The 20,126-nt window shown below is 44.2% G+C and overlaps 1 protein-coding gene across 1 annotated transcript in view; it reads right to left on the bottom strand.

The window, feature by feature from the left end:
* Window positions 1-7,662: 7,662 nt before the first annotated feature.
* The window catches only part of kyat3.1 (kynurenine aminotransferase 3, tandem duplicate 1), a 54,149-nt gene continuing 41,685 nt past the window's right edge, over window positions 7,663-20,126 (bottom strand). The window contains exons 13-14 of the mRNA XM_068036720.1: window positions 7,998-8,084; window positions 7,663-7,841 (exon numbers count right to left, since the gene is read on the bottom strand). Coding sequence (XP_067892821.1) covers window positions 7,791-7,841; window positions 7,998-8,084 — 138 coding nt within the window. The 3' untranslated portion in view covers window positions 7,663-7,790. The remainder of the gene's footprint in view (window positions 7,842-7,997; window positions 8,085-20,126) is intronic.

Here is a 20,126-nt window from a genome sequence, read left to right on the forward strand (position 1 = left end):
ATATCTAGAGGGCCAGAATGCAAGGGGGTAGAATTCATGCTTCAGCTATAAAAAACCCTAGTTAGACCATACCTGAAGTACTGTGAGCAGTTCTGGGCATCTCACACTACATTGGCCTTGGACAAAGTGCACTGTAGATTTATGAGAATGATGCCTAGACTCTAAGGATTAAATTATGAGGCGAGAGTACACAAACTAGGGTTGTATTCCCTGGAATTTAAAAGGTTAAGGGGTGATTAGATCAAAGTTTTCAAGATATTAAGGGAAACAGATAGGAGATCAGTAGATAGGAGAAATTATTTCTGCTGATTGGGGAGTCTAGGAGTAGGGGGCATTGTCTAAAAATTAGAGCCAGACCTTTTGGGAGTGAAATAAAAACAGAAAATGCTGAAAATATTCAGCAGGTCAGGCAGCATCTGTGGAGAGAGAAACAATGTTAATGGGGGGGATTTTCTGCTCTTCCCCGTGGCGGGTTTGGAGGCAGAGAGAGCAGAAAATCAGATGGGATGGTGGCTGGGGGAGGGGTTCCTGCCACCATCCCGCCTCCGGCAAAATTTAGTCTGGCGCGGGAGGGCCTGTGAATGGCCTTCCTGCCTCCCTCGCCAATTGAGGCCATGAACTGAGGAATTAACCCCCAATTAGCCGTGCGGTGGGCAGCCCTGTCGGTGCACGGGAAGCACGGCACGAAAAACTGCGCGGTCGGCTTCCCAGCTCTGGGGGCAAGGGCTCCCTCGTTAATAGGCACAGTACCTGAATGCGGGGCCCAGCATTGGGAAAGGGGGGGGCACTGAGGGCAACCCCCCCCTGCCCTTGCTGCTGACCCCCCTCCCCGCACCCCCCCACGACCCCTACCTGACGAGGCCCCTCCTGCCCTGATCTACCTGAGGCCTGGGACCAATGATGCTCCTTGGCCTCCAGTATGGTCACCTCCAGCAGCAGCCTCTGCCTCCGTGGTGGCGCTGCAGCTACCAGCCTCTGATTGGCCGGCAGCTCTCCAAGAGCAGGACTTCTGACAATGGGGTCCTAGATCCTATAGAAGTACTGTCCACGTAAGTGCCTGATTGGGCACTAAATTCGACAGGCCTTCCAGAAAAGAGGTGAAGCGGGGATCTCGGCATTGGTTTCTCCGGATGTCGAGAATCCCGCCTCCAGGAAAAAAGTTCTCCCAAATGTTTCAGGTCGATGACCTTTCATCAAAACTTGGAAAAGTTAGATATGTTATAGGTTTTAAGCAAGTGAAAGTGGGAGGAGGGTGAAAAAAGAACAAACGGAAGATGGGAGATATTAAATGACAAAAGAGTTGGTGCAGAGCCAAAGGGAGTGATAGCGGGTCAAGTAAAGAAACAAAAGATGTGTCTATAGGAGGTGTGAATGGCAGATTGATGAACAGCTGCTGTCCGAAAAAAAGGAGAAAAACAAGACTGATATCAAAACCCGCAAAGGAAAAGGAAACAAAATGGGGACTGAGATTACAGTTTGTCCTCGGCCTCTTGCAGTGTTCCAATGAAGCTTAATATAAGCTCAAGAAACTGCACCTCATCTTTCAATTAGGCATTTTACAGCCTTCCGGACTCAACATTGAGTTCAACAATTTCAGACCATAATCTCTGTCCCCATTTTGTTTCCTTTTCCTTTGCAGGTTTTGGTTTCAGTCTTGTTTTTCTCTTGTTTTTGGATGGCAGCTGTTCATCATTCTGCCATTCACATCCTACAGACACATCTTTTGTTTCTTTACTTATCCCATTACCACTCCTTTTGGTTCTGCACCACCAACTTTTTTGTCATTTAATCTCCCCTGTCTTCCACCAATCACAGACCTTCCCTTTTGCTCTTTTTCCTATGCTTACCCCTTTCACTTGCTTAAAACCTATTACATTTCTAACTTTTTCAAGTTCTGATGAAAGGTCATCACCCTGAAGGGTTAACTGTTTTTCTCTTCACAGACGCTGCCTGACCTGCTGAGTATTTCCAGCATCCACTGTAATTTGCTTTCTTTCAGGAATGAACTTTCGAAACAATCCTACACGCAAAGGGCAGTAGAAGTTTGGAACTCTCTTCCACAAATGGCAATTGGTGCTAGATCAATTGTTAATTTTAAATCTGAGATCAATGATTTTTTGTTATCTGAAGGTATTATGGTATATGGGGCAAAGGAGATATATGGAGTAAGGTCGCAGATCAACCATGGTCTTACTGAATGACTGAACAGGCACGAGAGGCTAGAGGGCCTACACCTGTTCCTATGTTCCTAAATCGATAACAATGGGACCTTGGAGTTATGACTTCTGTGATATGCAATGTGTGGAAACTATGATTAAGACCAAAATAAAAGGTTAACTAAAGGGTTAAAAAGTTCCAATGCCAGACGTAGAGGTTGAGTGTTGCATTGAGTTTTTGAGTTCAATGGTGGGAAGTTTGGAGATGCTTCCGATAGTTTTGGCAAGTTAGCCATAGCAAAAAATGAAGGACGTAGTCCTGTTAATAAAGTCACTGCAAATCAATCATTTTGCATAGGTTTTCTAAGTATCATGAAAAGCCTAAAATAATTGTTGGCCCACACTGTGCTAAAACATCTCAAACAGGTACCAGAAGCAGGGACACCCAGTCAAGTTTAGATATGACTGCAGTGTCAAACTGGTTTCTGTTTCTCTCTCCACAGATGCTGCCTGACTTGCTGAGTATTTTCCAGCATTTCTTGTTTCATTTCAGATTCTAGCATCAACAGTATTTTGCTTTTGTTCTCAAATGTGGGTTATGATCCAATGGAATAGTCAAGTCCAGTGTGTCTGGGTGTTATTCCCACCCACATACAATGGGTTGCAGGAACCCATAAAACCCTTTCACTGTTCTTTTCTTTTTTTTCTTTTGGGCCTCCTTATCTCGAGAGACAATGGATACGCGCCTGGAGGTGGTCAGTGGTTTGTGAAGCAGCGCCTGGAGTGGTTATAAAGGCCAATTCTAGAGTGACAGGCTCTTCCACAGGTGCTGCAGAGAAATTTGTTTGTCGGGGCTGTTGCACAGTTGGCTCTCCCTTTGCGCCTCTGTCTTTTTTCCTGCCAACTACTAAGTCTCTTCGACTTGCCACATTTTAGCCCTGTCTTTATGGCTGCCCGCCAGCTCTGGCGAACGCTGGCAACTGACTCCCACGACTTGTGATCAATGTCACAGGATTTCATGTCGCGTTTGCAGACGTCTTTAAAGCGGAGACGTGGACGGCCGGTGGGTCTGATACCAGTGGCGAGCTCGCTGTACAATGTGTCTTTGGGGATCCTGCCATGTTCCATGCGGCTCACATGGCCAAGCCATCTCAAGCGCCGCTGACTCAGTAGTGTGTACAAGCTGGGGATGTTGGCCGCCTCGAGGACTTCTGTGTTAGAGATACGGTCCTGCCACCTGATGCCAAGTATTCTCCAGAGGCAGCGAAGATGGAATGAATTGAGACGTCGCTCTTGGCTGGCATACGTTGTCCAGGCCTCGCTGCCATAGAGCAAGGTACTGAGGACACAGGCCTGATACACTCGGACTTTTGTGTTTTGTATAGGACGAATATCCCTATCAGCTGGTATAGAGACATTTTAGCTATGGAAGGAACGTCCACAAGCCAGCCTGTTGATGAGACTGCAAATCCTTCCACAAATTCATAGTATTCTCCAAGGGAAAAGTGTGAAAAGATGAAAAACAACTTGTAATATGGTGATGTGAATTGTATTATGTTGAATGTTGCTGAGACACAATATACAAGTGTTAAGTGAGTTTTTAATTTATTTGTTCATGGGATGTGGGCATCACTGGCAAGGCCAGCATTTATTGCCCATCCCTAATTGCCTTTGAGAAGATGGCAGTGAACCACTTTTTTGAACTGCTGCAATCCATGTTGTCCTGTGAGTCTCAGGATGAAGGAAGCACTATATATTTCTAAGTCAGGATGGTGTGTGACTTGGAGGGGATCTTGGGGATGATGGTGTTCCCATGCTCCTGCAGTCCTTGTCCTTTTGACAGTACAGGTCTCAAATTTTGGAAGTGCTGTTGAAGACGCCTTGGTGAATTGCTCCAGTGAATCTTGTAAATGGTATACAGTGTTGCCACTGTATGCTGATGGTGGAGGGAGTAAATGTTTAAGGTGCTGGATGGGATGGTCTGGATGGTGTACGGCTTCTTAAGTGTTGCTAGAGCTACATTCATCCAGACAAGTGTGGGTATTCCATCACACCCCTGCCTTGTGCCTTGTAGATGATGGAAAGGGTTTGGGGGGTCAGGTGAGACTCTCTGCAGAATTCCCAGCCTTTGACTGCTTTTGTAGCCACAGTATATATATATATATAAAATACAGCTGGTGCAGTTAAGTTTCTTGTCAATGGTGACCTAGGGTGTTGATGGTGGGGGAATTGGCAGTGGTAATGCTGTTGAATGTCATGGGGAGGTGCTTAGATTCTCTATTGTTGGAAATGGTGATTGTCTTACACTTATGTGGCGTGAATGTTACTTGCCAGCCTAAGCCTGAATGTTGTTCAGGTCTTGCTGAATGTGGGCACGGACTGCTTCATTATCTGAAGAGTTGCGAATGGAACTGAACACTGTGCAATCATCAGCAAACATCCCTACTTCTGACCTGATGATGGAGGGAACGTCATTGATGACGCAGCTGAAGATAGTTGGGCCCAGGACACTACCCGGAGGAACTCCTGCAGTGATGTTCTGGGGCTGAGATGATTGGCTGCCAACACCCACAACCATCTTCTTTTGTGCTAGGTATGACTGCAACCAGTAGGGAGTTTTTCCCTATTCCCATTGACTTCAATTTTGTTGGGGCCCCTTAATACCACACTCAATCAAATGCTGCCTTGATGTCAAGGGTAGTTAGTCGCACCTGCCCTCTCCTTTATCCATGTTTGGACCAAGGCTGTAATGAGCTCCGGAGCTGAGTGGTCTTGGCGGAACCCAGACTGAGCATCAGTGAGCAGGCTATTGGTGAGTCAGTGCCACTTGACAGGTATCGTCGACAACACCTTCCATCACTTTGCTGATGATTGAGAGTAGACCGATGGGGCAGTAATTGGCTGGATTGGATTTTTCCTGCTTTTTGCAGATAGGACAGAGCTGGGCAATTTTCCACATTGTCGGGTAGATGCCAGTGTTGTAGCTGGCTATGGCCGCAGCTGATTCCAGAGCACAAGTCTACAGCCAGATGTTGTCGGGGCCCATAGCCTTTGCTGTACCTAGTGCACTTAGCTATTTCTTGATATCATGTAGAGTGAATTGAATTGGCTGAATACTGGCTTCTATGATGGTGGCAGCCTCAGGAAGAGGCCAAGATGGATCATTGAGTCACCACTTCTGACTGCAGCTGGGTGAATGCCTCTGTCTTGTCTCTTGTACTCACATGTTCGGCCCTACCATCATTTGGATGGGGTATTCATGCACTAGATTGGTTCCTGGATGAGAGGGTTGTCGAATGATGACAGGCTGAAATTGAAATCAGGCCTATACTCTTTGGAGTTTAGAAGAATGAGAGGTGATCACATTGAAACATACAAGATTCTGAAGGGACTTGACAGAGTAGATATTTAGGGGGAGGCTGTGGTGTAGTGGTAGTGTCACTGGACTAGCAATCCAGACCCCCAGGCTAATGCTCTGGGGACATGGGTTCAAATCCCACCAAGGCAGATGGTGAAATTTGAACTCAATTAACAAATCTGGAGTTAAAAAGCATGTCTAATGGCATCCAAGAAACCATTGTCAATTGTTGTAAAAACCCATCTGGTTCACTAATGTCCTTCAGGGAAGGAAATCTGCCATCCTCACTTGGTCTGGCCTACATATGACTCCAGACTCACAGGAATGTTGTTGCCTCTTAAATGCCCTATGAAATGGCCTAGCAAGCCACTCAGTTCAAGGGCAATTAGGGATGGGTAACAAATGCTGTCCTAGCCAGCGATGCCCATGTCCCATGAATGAATAAAAAAAAAATTGAGAGGTTGTTTCCCCTGGCTGGGGAATCTAGAACAGGGGGGGCAGAACCTCAGAACTAGTGGTCACTCAATTCGGATTGAGATGAGCAGAAATTATTTTCAGAGGGTTATGAATCTTTGGAATTCTCTACCCCAGAGGGCAGTGGATGCTCCATTGTTGAGTATATTCAAGGCTGAGATAAGACAGGTTTTTGATCTCTCAGGGATATAGGAAGCGAGCGAAAAAGTGGAGTTAATGAAGGAAGTTAGCCATGATAGTACTCAATGGTGGAGCAGGCTCAATGGGCCATACAGTCTACTCCTGCTCTATTTCTTATGCTAGGTTCTTATGGAGCCTCCTCTTCCTGTTATTTATTTAATTGTCTACCACCATAATGACTGGATATGGGAGGACTGCAGAGCTTTGACCTGATCCATCAGTTGAATTTAACATGAGAGAAACAGTGCATCATTCATGTAGCATATTCCATTTAACACTACTGAATGCACTAAATTATAATGTATGCCCACCTTGTACACCACAACAATAACTTGTATTTATATAGTGCCTTTAACTTAGGAAAATGTCTCACGGTGCTTCACAGTTTTTTTTTAAACACCTTTTTGACATAGAGGATCTTAAAGGAGATGTCTGTGGAAAGGCAGAGGATTATAGGGAATGAATTCTAGAGCAAAGATACTAGGTGGCTGAAAATATAGCTGCCAATGGTGGATGAAAAGTGTGGGGGGGGGGGGGGGGGGGGGGGAACGAAGATGCATAAGAAGGCAAAGTCAGAGGAATGGTGAGTTCAGGGTAGTGGAGGGTTGCAGCATTAGAGGTTATAGAGATAGGGAGATGTGAGGGAGCCAACATATATCAGCAAGGACAGGATTGATGGCAAAGCAGGATTTGGTGTTAGATAAGACTCGAGCAGCCGAGTTTTGGATGAACTGATGAAGTCTATGGTGATTGGAGGATGCAAGGCTGACTTGAAGAGAAATGTAGTGTTTAGACATGCAGTTTAGACATGTCAATATATTCAAAACTGCATCATTGATAACTGGATACAATGACCAAGAAACCCAAGTTAATAGTCAAAGCCCACCTTTCATTTTCCCCATGTAGTGCATGCTACATTTTGAATATATTTGTCAGTAAAATCTTGCAAGCCAGGGTTTGATTTAAAACGAAAAATTCTGAAAAGTAATTTTTATAAATGAATGCCTGCAGCATTTAGAATCTTGAATTCTGGAGAATGAAATGTTTCTCACTGGTAACCAGAAAATGCAGTATCTCACCCAAAATGTTTGCAGCTCACGTGGAGTGAATAATTTTATCTTCAGTTCCTTGCTTTGCTGCTGCATTTTCAAGGAATATGCTCCAATGTGAGTAAAAACAAACATTATAGGGTAGATTTTCCAACTCCTTTGCTGTGGCGAGCAGTACTGTTGATTTGAACATCAAGTTCAGAGTGGCGGAAACACAATTTGATAAAGCATGTGAAGTACCTCACTCTGGATGAGAACTCGGGAAATCTACTTTTATTTTAACACTTTCCACTGCATGGAGACAAATCATGATGATTGCCAGGTATGTACGATATGGATTTCAGCACGGATATGTTCTACTGTACTGAGGAATCACACCAATCTCAAATCACTAACAGGTGAACATTCAAAGCCCAAATGATATTTAGCAGGGTGCCAGTTCCTATCATTTTTGACATGTTTATTCAGTGCTTTGAGGAAACAAAGAGTTGAAGACTACTTGTTTTACTCAAAAAGAAATCTGAGGCCAATACACATTGATAGAATATTGCTCCTTCAGTGAAGCAAGGGCTTTCATTTCCAGTTCCTTAGAATGGTCTCTGCTGAATCCAACGTACTGTCTTGCTGTTAAAAAAAAAGAGGGAACAGAAAGAATTTATATAATGCACAAACTGGAGATGTGCAAATACATGCTTTTAGTTTGTGCTTCATGAATTCTCAGCAGTGGGGTTGGTAAATAGGCCCTGCCACCACTCCAAATGTTTAAACCAGTAGACTAACCTTGATAAAGCAGAAGCGAATGTACTTCTCAAAGTGGCTCTTGGCCTGGTCACTGACAAATGAGGTCACAGGAATAGCTGCCAGTCGCTGAAAGAAAATGAAGGTTCTAACTTGCAAACTCTAGTGTAGTCTACAGGCATAAGCACAAATCAACGTTTAGTTTCAGGTAACTATTGTACATGATCACCACAGGTAAACAGTTTAATCAGCCCAAAAGCAACCTATTACAATGGTAAGGAAAAAAAACTATAATATATTTAAAATCTCAAGCCTGTGAGTATTTCCTATCAACTTTTCTTCCATTGTCTTTTTCTATGTCCGTATTACATGGAGTCTACAGCACAGAACAGGCTCTTCCACTTAACTGATCTATACTCGTGTTTATACCCTACACGAACCTCCTCCCATTCTAAATACCTTTCCCACTCTTCTCCCATACCTCCCTATTCCCTTCTTCCTTGTGTATGCATATTTATAAGAGTGCCTATGTAAACATGTCACATTGTAATTACACCTTTCCATTAGTGGTGGTGCTGTCACGTCCCGGTTTTGCATCTCCCAGTTCCTCTGCCTGTACTACAAAGAAACTCTTGCATTCAAACCAATTCTACAGTATTTTCATCGAAAGCATAAGCACTTATCTGCCTAATTTCAGCAAGGTTGAATAAACTGCTTTAGTTTGTAGCAAGAGAAGAACTTTGCAAAAAGATGCTTTTATGTGGATTCTTTTCTTGGTATAGTTAATAAATAATTTATTACACACAGTATATAGTCATTGAACTCAAATGCTCAGTTGCTCAGTAATGCGTCTCATATTGGGCTCAGCTTTCTAATATACCTTACCTCCTTCAGTCTGCAAGGCCATGGACATAAGTCTTCAAACTTTTTCTCTGTATTACTGGTCTACCTAGCTTCTTTTTTCCAAATACAAAATACCCTGAAGATACAACTCCATGTGCAATACAAAACGAGAACATGATTTATCTCAAAAACCTAATGCAGTCAAGATCAGCTGTAGAAAATAACATACACTCAGAAGATTTTAAGCGAGAAATTGCATGTCCAATCTTGGTGTTTGTGAGAAGAGAGTAAAAGAGAAATAAAAAGGGAAAGAGGGAAGGGAAAGTAAAAATCAAGGAAAAATGAGAGATGAAGGAAAGTGAAAGAAAGAATGAGGGGAGTGGCCTTGAGTAAATAAAAGGAAAGGGAAATGAAAGAGAGAGATATGAGAATGACACAAAAAAATTAAAGTGAGAAAAAAATCCTGATTTAAATTAAATAATTGGAAACAAGCATCAGTGTTGGATCAATATAGTGACATCACAAATCCCACACAGAACTGAGATATTTGATTAATTCCTGTGCCAATCACACCTAGAGACCGCAGTGCTGTAAGTGACTGGGATTGATTTTACGCACATAATTTGCATCATGTAACGGCCCTCTGTGCACTGTATTTTGCTGGAGAAATAAACCCGCTTTTAATTGGGAGACTGTGCTGCAGGTTCGGTCAGGAGTTATTTGTACTGTAGTTCATAGAGACTGTTTGAACAGATTTTGTTTGCTCTGAGTTTCACCTTGCCTCCAACTCATTTGCTGACAGTGGCGTCAATACTCGCTCAGTTTTTTTTTTAAAAGCCTTGATCACAGCTACGGGTTATCCACTGGGTATAACATTGTATTTGCAGTTCTTCTAGAGGGTCAGAGAAGCCATTCAAGGCAAAAGGTGTTTATACCTGAGATCATCTTTACTCAACGACATTTCTCATCGAACTGATTCCCAATGCCTAGAACGTTACTGATGACAAATCTGGCCATACATGTGCCTTATTCCCTATGCCACTCCAGTCATCAACAGAATCCAGGTCCACTCCATTACACTGCATGTTAATGCTTACTGCACAGGGAGCATGCCATGAAAGCCTTATTTTATGGCAATCGATGACGAGACTTCTTTCTGAGCCAGGTAGACTGGTAGTGAACCAGGGCTAAACATAGGAGCCTTGGCTCATGACTCTTTTGAAACATTCCTGGGCAAAATGGAGATATAATAAAGTGGAAACAGCTACTAGGGTCTTGATGAAACAAACCATCAGGATGTTTAAAGCAAATTCCAATCCATCAAAATAAAAGGGAAGAGGAATGTCTTGCAACACTACCCAAAGATATCCAACATTATTATAATCTCTAGTCTCGTAGTACTGGACTAGCAATCCAGACATTGGGGGACAGGATTTTCAGGCCCTGATGGAGGTGAACATGCAGGCAAGCGTTAAAATTGGCGCCACAAGCTGGCACGGTGGTTTGTCGGCACCATCCCACCTCCCCCACCACCACCCCCACTCCCACCCCCACCGCCACAGGCCTTTTTGGCAGAGGCAGGATCGGCGGCCATTGGTTGATACTTAATGGCCTATTAAGGTCTATTGTCAGAGGCCAACAGGAATTTTCCAGCCAGTCTCTAGGCCCCCCGAGGCATCGGGGACTAGGCCAGCTGCCTGGAGGCAGCCACCCAACCTGCCTGGTCTCAGCTGCGGCCACAGGCCGCCCTGTGGAGGGATTCCCCCTCCACAATGTTGGCCCGGCTGCTGAAGTCATTTATTTAATTTGGCCATCCAACTTTGAGGGCCCACCACCATCCTTAATTGGATGGTGAGCCTGTACTCTGGTGACTAATTGGCCAATTCAGGAAAAATCACTGCAAGGTGACAGTTTCCCCACACAGTGTGGGGTCGTGACCCACCTTGGACATCGACGCCAGGGTCCCAACCCAAAAGGTAAAATCCTGTCCATGGAGTTCAAATGCCACCATGGAAAATTGGGAAATTGAATTCAGTAAAATTTGGTAATTTGTGGGTTGTTAACCAGATAAATTAACATACTTGCATTTATATAGCACCTTTAATGTGGTAAAATATTATGAATGATTTGATAATAACAGGGTTAATAATGTGTTCTAGGCCCAACCATCTTCAGCTGCTTCATCAATGACCTTCCCTCCATCATAAGGTCAGAAGTGGGGTTATTCACTGATGATTGCACAATGTTCAGCGCCATGCGCGACTCCTCAGATACTGAAGCATCCTACAGATGCAGCAAGACCTGGACAACATCCAGGCTTGGCTGATAAGTGGCAAGTAACATTCGCGCCACACAAGTGGCAGGCAATGACCATCTCAAACAAGACAGAATCTAACTGTCTCCCCTTGATGTTCAATGGCAATACCATCACTGAATCCCCCGTATCACATCCTGGGGGTCACCATTGATCAGAAACTGAACTGGACCAGCCACATAAATGCCGTGGCTACAAGAGCAGGTCAGAGGCTGGGAACCTTGCGATGAGTAACTCACCTCCTGACTCCCCAATGCCTGTCCACCATCGACAAGGCACAAGTCAGGAGTGTGATGGAATACTCTCCACTTGCCTGGATGGGTGCAGCTCCAGCAACACTCAAGGAGCTCAACACCATCCTGGACAAAGCAGCCCACTTGATTGGCACCCCATTCACAAACATTCACTCCCTCCACCACTGACGCACAGTGGCAGCAGTGTGTACCATCGACAAGATGCACTGCAGCAACACACCAAAGCTCCTTAGACAGCACCTTCCAAACCCATGACCTCTACCACCTAGAAGGACAAGGGCAGCAGATGCATGGGAACACCACCACCTGCAAGCTGCCCTCCAAGCCACATACCATCCTGACTTGGAACTATATCACCGTTCCTTCACTGTTGCTGGGTCAAAATCCTGGAACTCCCTTCCTAACAGCACTGTTGGTGAACCTACACCCCAAGGACTGCAGCAGTTGAAGAAGGCAGCTCACTACTACCTTCTCAAGGGCAATTAGGGATGGGCAATAAATGCTGGCATAGCCAGTGATGCCCATATCCCCCAAACGAACAATAAAGGAAATTCTTTAGGGAGGGAAACCTACTACCCTACCCAACTCCAGTCCAACACTACATGATTAATGTCCTTAGAGCATCTAGGGATGGACAATAAATGTAGTCTTGCCAGCATCACCCACATCCCGCGAATGATATTAAAATAAATAGAAGACTTGCATTTCCAAAGTGCCTTTCATGATCTCAGGATGTCCCAAAGAGCTTTACAGCCAATTAAGTACTTCTGAAATGTAGTCATGGTTGCAATGTAGGAAATAATAATCTCCTGTGCCTTTAATAGTTGTGCATGCATAGGGACATTGCCATCGAGCAGGTCAAAGAACTTCAATAGCAGAATGGGGCCTTGAGCATGAGTAAGAACTGTTTGCAAAATCATTCACTCAACAAGGGTTTTAAAGGAGACACCAATAACAACTATTTACTTAAACATCAGCACCATGCAATGTAAAACAGTCATCTTCACATGTGCTCAATACATTGGCGAAAGATGGTGGGGCACAAAAGGAAAGTAAAAAATAAAACTACATTCTTGGGCCTCCTCTGACCATAGCTCCTCTTCCTGCTAGTTTGGCCAAGCAAGAAAGCCACAATGCCTTCACCACGCAAGGCTCTGGTTGAAATAGCAGCTGGGTCCCGATGACATCATTAGAGTCCTATATGCATATTCAAAGAAGGACCCCACTGGTTTCTCTGGGGTGTCTTTCCTACCTGTTCAGAAGAGTGAGTTAAAGTCCGAACCTGTGGGAACATCCCATGGGTGATCTTAACTGCCCGTCTGACCAATTTCTGTCGAGCAAGCCAGTTAAGATTGCCACCTAGAATGTTGTAAAGCTCATGATCTATACAGCCTCAGCATTTATTCTGAACTTAGGAAGGAGTCTTTGCTGTTGATGGTCCATGCTCTCTATGGTGGTGTGATGCTCAGTCTGATGGATGGGGACTGGGTGGAGGGAGGGAGGTCACATGGGTGTGGTTTTGTGGATGTTCATAAACTTTGAAAGCTGCTTAGCATTCTGATAATGACTGCATGAAATCCTTGCTAAGTCTTCAAACTACATGGGAACCTCGAAGCAGGGGAAGGCCATTCAGCCCGTCGAGCCTGCTCTGCCATCCAATTAGATCATGGCTGATCATCTACCTCAACGACACTTTCCCAAGTTATCCCCTTATCCCTTGATGTCATTAGTATCCAGATATCTATCGATTTCTGTCTTGACCATGCCCAATGATTGAGCTTCCACAGCCCTCTGGGGTAGAGAATTCCAAAGATTCACCACCGTCTGAGTGAAGAAATTCCTCCTCATCTCAATCTAAAATGGCCTACCCCTTATTCTGAGAGTATGTCCCCTGGTTCTAGACTCATCAGCCAGGAGTAGCATCCTATCTACATCCACCCTGTCACACCCTGTAAGAATTTTGTAAGTTTCAATGAGATCACCTCTCATTCTTTGAAATTCCAGAGAATACAGGTCAAGTTTCCTCAATCTCCCTCATAAGACAATCCTGCATTCCAGGGATTAGTCTAGTGAACCTCCATTGCACTGCCTATTTGGCAAATATATCCTTCCTTCGATGAGGAGACCAAAACTGTACACAATACTCCAGGTGTGATCTCACCAAGGCTCGATACAATTGCAGCAAAACTTCTTTACCCCTGCACTCAAAACCCCTTGTGATGAAGGCCAACATACCATTTGCCTTCCTAATTGCTTGCTGCACATGCATGATAGCTTTTAGTGATTCATGAACGAGGACACCCGGGTCCCTTTGGACATTAACCATTGAAGCTGAAGGAGCCCTTTAACAAGTCTTTCCAGCTCAAGGGGGGACGGTGGAAATATTAGATTTGGTCCCCACATCCAAATCATTTATATAGATTGTGAACAGCTATGGCCCCAGCACTGATCCTTGCGGTACCCCACTAGTAACCACCTGCCTTCCTGAGAATGACCCATATATTACTACTCTTTGTTTTCTGTCTGTTAACCAATTCTCAATCCATACCAGTATATTGTCGCCAACCCTCCAGGCCAATGAGGTCTGAATTTTTACACTTGGCAGCTGAAGGAGCCCTTTAACAGTCTTTCCAGCTCAAGGGGAGAAAGTGGCATAGCGGTAATTTCATTGAACTAGTAATCTAGAGGCCCAGGCTAATGCCCTGAGGGCATGGGTTCAAATCCCATCATGGCAGATGATGGAGTTTGAAATCAATTAATTCATTAAACAAATGTGGAATTGAAAGCTAGTGTCAATAATGGTGCCATCAAACAATCATAAATTGCCAAATAAACCCATCTGGTTCACTAATTTTCTTTAGGGAAGGAAATCTGCCGTCCTTACCTGGTCTGGCATCCATGTGATTCCAGACCCACAGCAATGTGGTTGACTCTTAACTGCCCTCAAGTCACTCAGTTGTCAAGGGCAATTAGCGATGGGTAACAAATGCTGGCCTTGCCAGTGACATCCATAAACCCTTCAAAGAATAAAAAAAAGCCAGCAGGCTGAATTTCGTGCAGTGCCACCTGTACCTCCACCTCCTCATTCATTCTTCATGGTGCAATTGAGTGGTCCGCTCTGACTCTCTAACTATCCCCAAGGCGAAGGTTGCTGTCCATATATGAGTGAGTGGTGCAGACTAGAGTGAGGCGCACAGCAGAGGATAAAGCCATCTCTTTGGCATCGAGAGGATCACAGAACACATTGTAAAAACCGAAAAGAAGGCATCCTTGAAACATAACTGACATAGGAAGATATTTTAGTGTGTTATGTGTGGGGGTGAGTGAACAGGGAGATAATGAGCAAAACACAAAGAACAGTACTAGCAGTACGATTAGAGGAGACATCTGGCTTTTTCAGAATGCCTTCTCCTGGTAGGGAGTCAAGTATCTTAGATTAGATATTCCCCCAAAGCTCCTCCCCCATACATACATTTACCGCCACCTGTTTATATACTGCCTTTTCCTGCAAGTTACATAGAAAAAAAAGACAAATGCTGAATTGAGAAGTAAGATGGAGATGTATGTTAAGTGTCTAACCTAGCAGTAATCTTAAAACTTCCTGAACATGAAGCAATCAGGTTGACAGCACACTTGGTATTTCCTACACTTAATGGACCACATGCTAAATGCATTGGTGTAGTGTGCCCTGCAAAGAAATGGGCACACCTTGTGCATTTGAAAAACAGGTTAACAGTTGCCTGAATGCTGTGAATTTCCCCTCCGATTCTCCACAAAGCTTACAGTATTACCTTGGTTAATATAGAAGCAAAATACTGCAGATGCTGGAAATCTGAAATAAACCTAGGTTGTCTTGCCTAGGACAGCAAATTTCTCCCACATCTGCTCCTTTTTAAAAATTTGTTCACAGGATGTGCATGTTGCTGGCAAGGCCAGCATTTATTGCCCATCCTTAATTGCCCTTGAGATATAGGATTGGTGCACGGAGTAGAAGGGATTCATTCTTTCAGCAAGCTCCATACAGATGTTGGTACATCACCGGTGGGCATACTTCTACTCCAAAAAAGAGCAAACCTCACTGCAGGACTTCCAAAGCAGCATCTTGAAATGTGGTTGGGGGTGTGGATTTCCTTCACTATCCTGCTCATCGCCATTTCTCTTCCTCAGTAGCAAGATGGTTTGAAGGGTGACCAACAAACTTTGAAGCACTGCTGGTGCCAAATAAACAGCCCCTTGACCCCAAAGCACTACCAGCATGTTATCAATTGTGCACTTCATCTTCTTCTTCTTTGGCCTTCTTGTCTCGGGAGACAATGGGTAAGCGCCTTCAGGTGGTCAGTGGTTTGTTCAGCAGCACCTGGAGTGGCTATAAAGGCCAATTCTAGAGTGACAGACTCTTCCACAGGTGCTGCAGATAAAATTGGTTGTCAGTGAAAGGTCAACTGACAACACGATAGACATCCATCCTACTACCATTGCTGGGATTACATTATCAGCCCAATAATTCCAAAAGCATAAGAATTGCATTGGAAAATGTATCTATAGCACAATAAGTTTGTGGTCTGAAGACCTGAAAGGTCGATATTAGATTGGTAAATGAGAAACTAGGTCCCTATCTCTGTTACCTCCTCCTTTCCTGTAACACTTGAGATCTCGGCACTTGTCCAATTCTGGCCTCTTGTGTACCCTCAATTTCCTATGCTTCACCATTGGTAGCTGTGCTTTCAGCTGCCTACACTGGAATTCCCTTCCTAAACCTTTCTGCGTTTCCACCTCTCGTCTTTTGTTGCTCCTTAAAACCTACATCTTCTTTGACTAAGTCCTGATATCTATGTGGTTCAGTATCAAATTTTGTTTCATAACACTCCTGTGAAGCACCTTGGTCATTTTACTGCGTTAAAGGTGCTATATAAATGCAAGCTGTTGTTGTTGGACTCTGGTTTGAAGCGGACAGTGTGAAAATCTCCTCCATCTGCTGGCTGTAAGGGACATGCTCCTCAATCTAGTTACTTAAGTACAAAACTAGTACGCTAATTTGACACTAAAATGACAATCTCATTCAGAGATAGATGGTGTGAGAATTGGTAAAGTGTCACATTATGCAATAAGTGTTCTTCTTTGGAGGTAGGGACTAAGATATATAGTCAACGGAGCTTTACTCTGTGTCTAACAATGATTTATGAGAGTGCCTGATAGAAATACACTAGAACTAACATCCTTCACATTCCTCATCTCGAGAGACAATATCTGTGCAGAAAAAAGGTCTTGGCGAGATAGTGGTTGACTACAGTTTCGGTAATTGTTATTTTAAGATGTAAATATTGAAAAGATACAGATGAACCTTTCCATACACACAGAGGTTGCACTTGTGAATAATATCATACTTGAGTGAAGGTGTGAGTCGTGATTTACTGTGTGTGAATAAACAAAGAGAAAGATTTGTTAAACACTTCTTGATACAGATGGTGCCCTTTAACATAAAGAAACAACTTGCATTTCTATAGCACCTTCAATGTTGAAATAAATTTCCAAAGTGCTTTACAAAAATGTGCGCTGAGCCAGAGAAGGAGCAATAAGGAGCGTGGCTAAAGAGTTGGGTTTCAAGGAAAGTTTTAGAAGGGAGAGGTGGAGGTGGAGAGGTTAAGGAAGAGAATTCCACAGCGTGGGTCCAAGGGGGCCAAAGGTACAGCTGGTCAATGGTGGGGCAAGGGGAGGGGAGGGGGGGATGCACAAGAGGCCAGAGTTAGAAGAATGGAGAATTTGGGGGATGGAGTGGTGAGAGGTCTAGAGGAGATTACAGAGATGGGGAAGAGGTGAGGCCGGTGAATGGATTTAAACACAAGGATTAGAATTTTAAATTTAAGCCATTGGGAGAATCAGGAGCCAATGGAGTGTGGACAAGGGTGATGGGCAAGTGAGACTTCTTGTGGGATAAGATATAGGCAGAGTTTTGGAGCACAAATGTAGTGCAGTGGAAACATTAACTCTGTTTTTCTCTCCACAGGTGCCGCCTAACCTGCAGAGTGTTTTCCAGCATTTACTGTTTTTATTTCAGGACTTCCAACATCCGCAGTATTTTGCTTTTTTCATATCTTTGCTCAGTAAGTAATATTATTAAAAATTGCATGCAGTAAACCCAATATTTGGAAAGCAGCTGCTTTCTTGATATGCAGGTTCTGTACATGAATTGGATTGAACAAATTCTCTCACTTCTTTAAATATGTACAAAATGGGAAAAAGCTGAAATCCTGTATTTTAAGGATTAGCCATGTATATAGAAGCTTCCTGTTTAAAAATGCACTGTCATTTCCTGAAAAAAAGTCATTTTCAGAAACCTTGGGTCCTGTCTGCACTTCCAGTCATCCCAGTTGAACTCAGACAAAAGTGAACTATATCAATAAATGGTCTTTCAACACAACTACAATAAGTATTGAGGTTTATTGGTCCTTCAATGTTTACGCACAGTTCATTACCGAAAACTTTGTCATTTCGACTGAACAGCTAGGCCGGAATTGTATGCCCCCCACCCCCCCATAAGCGGACTGAAGGCCGGGGGGTGGGTATTGTAAAATTGAGTGGCAGGCAAGGCTGCCATTCTCGTTGCGTTCCTGCCTCTGCTGCAATTTTACCAGTGGCGGTGGCAGCATGAAACAGCCCATCTGCCCCAAGCCAGTTAAGGCCCTTAAGTGGTCAATTAATTGCCACTTAAAGACCTCCTTCCGCTGCCGCTGATATATTACTAGTGGCAGGTTCAGGACCCCCAAGAGGCTGTCCAGTACAACCTGGCAGCCTCCTTACGGGTTGAGAGGGGCCCTCCTGTGCCCCACGGAGGGGCCTCCCCACCACGGCACAAGACGCTCCCACAAGCAGCACATTTTCACCACCCACCCCCCCCCCCCCCACCAACACCTCTACAGCCAAACCCCCGCATGCCTCGCCGGGGCCCGGCTGATTGTGTGGGGCTTCGCTGGGGACACTTACCTTGATTCCGGGGCCTCCTCCATTGCTACTGCTCTCCCTGGATGCAGTAGCCACCGCAGCCGGTGGCACTGCTGGGACTGAGAGCTGCCGGCCCGCTGATTGGCCAGCAACTCTTGGAGGCAGGACTTCCAGCCCCAGTGGGGCGGAAGTCCCGCCCGAGGCCAATTAAGGGCCTGGGCCACGTAAAATCTCTGCTTGACTCCCAGGCCCGGCGGAGGTGGGCACGCCCCCGACGTTTTGGCCAGTGGGCGGGCCTCCAGCCCAATGTAAAATTCCGGCCCTATAATCTTCAACCAGTGGTGCAGGACTCCCAATAAGGGCATATGGGCAGGTATGTTATTCATTCATTTAGATATATCTCCAGTGCTTAACTTGGCAAGAATGCTTTGCCAAAAAACTCACTGTTCCCCAAAACTTTGTTCTTTCTCCCATTCTGTTTTTTTAAAATATCAGTTACATCCTCAGCTCATCAGCTAACCCTATCCACTCTTTTACTGATGATGCCACACCAAGTTGATCAACTTTCTTCAGTTTACATACCCTTCTTATGCACATCCTCTATTCTTCCCATTGTGCAATGGCTGAAGCACTGCATCTCGATCCTTGCCCCGTCCTTTAATGTACCGTGAAATATTTTGTTTCTTTCAGCTTTTCAAAGACACTTTCTGTTTCCTTCCTCATACATTCTTCTGCTCCTAAACCTAAATCTGGTAATAATTAATCACTACCTCCAGATTTTTTTTTTTACTCTTTTCCAAACAGGTGACATCCTTTGCTGTGGATCTGGGTCCTTCACCTTAGTTTATCGATTTTAAATAATAAACTGTGGCTAAAGTAGTTCAATGTGGGGAGGTGGGAAGCAATCCACTATTGATCCAAGTAGATAAATCAGATTATGTTCTTAATAATGATAAACTGCGAACTCTGGAGGAGCATAAAGATTTGGGTGTCCATGTACATAAATCGCTTAAAGCTAGTGGACAAATACAAGAAGTAATCAGAAAGTCAATGAATGTTGGCCTTTATCTCAGAAGGACTAGAATACAAAAGGGGAAGAAAATATGCTTCAGATATACAGAGCCTTGGCCAGAACCCCTCTGGAGAACAGCATTCAGTTTTGCGCATTGCATTTCAGAAAGGATATATTGGCTTTAGAAGTGGTATGGTGCAGATTCACCAGAAGGATACTAGGGCCTAAAGGATCTATAATTAGAACAATTTCAGGAGTGAAATCAGGAACCACATTTTCCTCACAAAAGCTAGTGGGAATTTAGAACCCTCTCCCCCAAAAGGCTGTGGATGCTTGGGGTCAGTTGAAATGTTCAAGACTGAGATTGATAGATTTTTGTTAAGTAAGGGTATCAAGTGATATGGGCCAAAGGCAATTAATGAAGTACAAATCAGCCATGGCCTGACAATTACAGAACAGACTTGACAGGCTGAATGGCCTCCTGTTCATATGATCCATCGGACCCCATCCAGGCAGAGGAAGGGGAGCAACAATCGAAGTCAAATCATTCATCTCATTCCTATGGCTTGAATTTCCAAAGCTGAGGTGCAGTAAGAGGAATTTGCATTTATAGAGCATCTTCATGTCTTTAGGATATTCCAAGTGTTTCACAGTTAATTATGTATGTTTGAAATGTGGACACTGTGATAATAAAGCAAACATGACAGCCAATTTGTGCAAGATCTCACAAACAGCAATGACGAGATAACCTATTTTAGCGGTGTTGATTAAGGATTAAACATTGCCCAGGACACTAGGAGAACTCCCCT

The sequence above is a fragment of the Heterodontus francisci genome, chromosome 8 (genome assembly GCF_036365525.1).
Source record: "Heterodontus francisci isolate sHetFra1 chromosome 8, sHetFra1.hap1, whole genome shotgun sequence".
Classification (NCBI taxonomy): Eukaryota; Metazoa; Chordata; class Chondrichthyes; order Heterodontiformes; family Heterodontidae; genus Heterodontus; species Heterodontus francisci.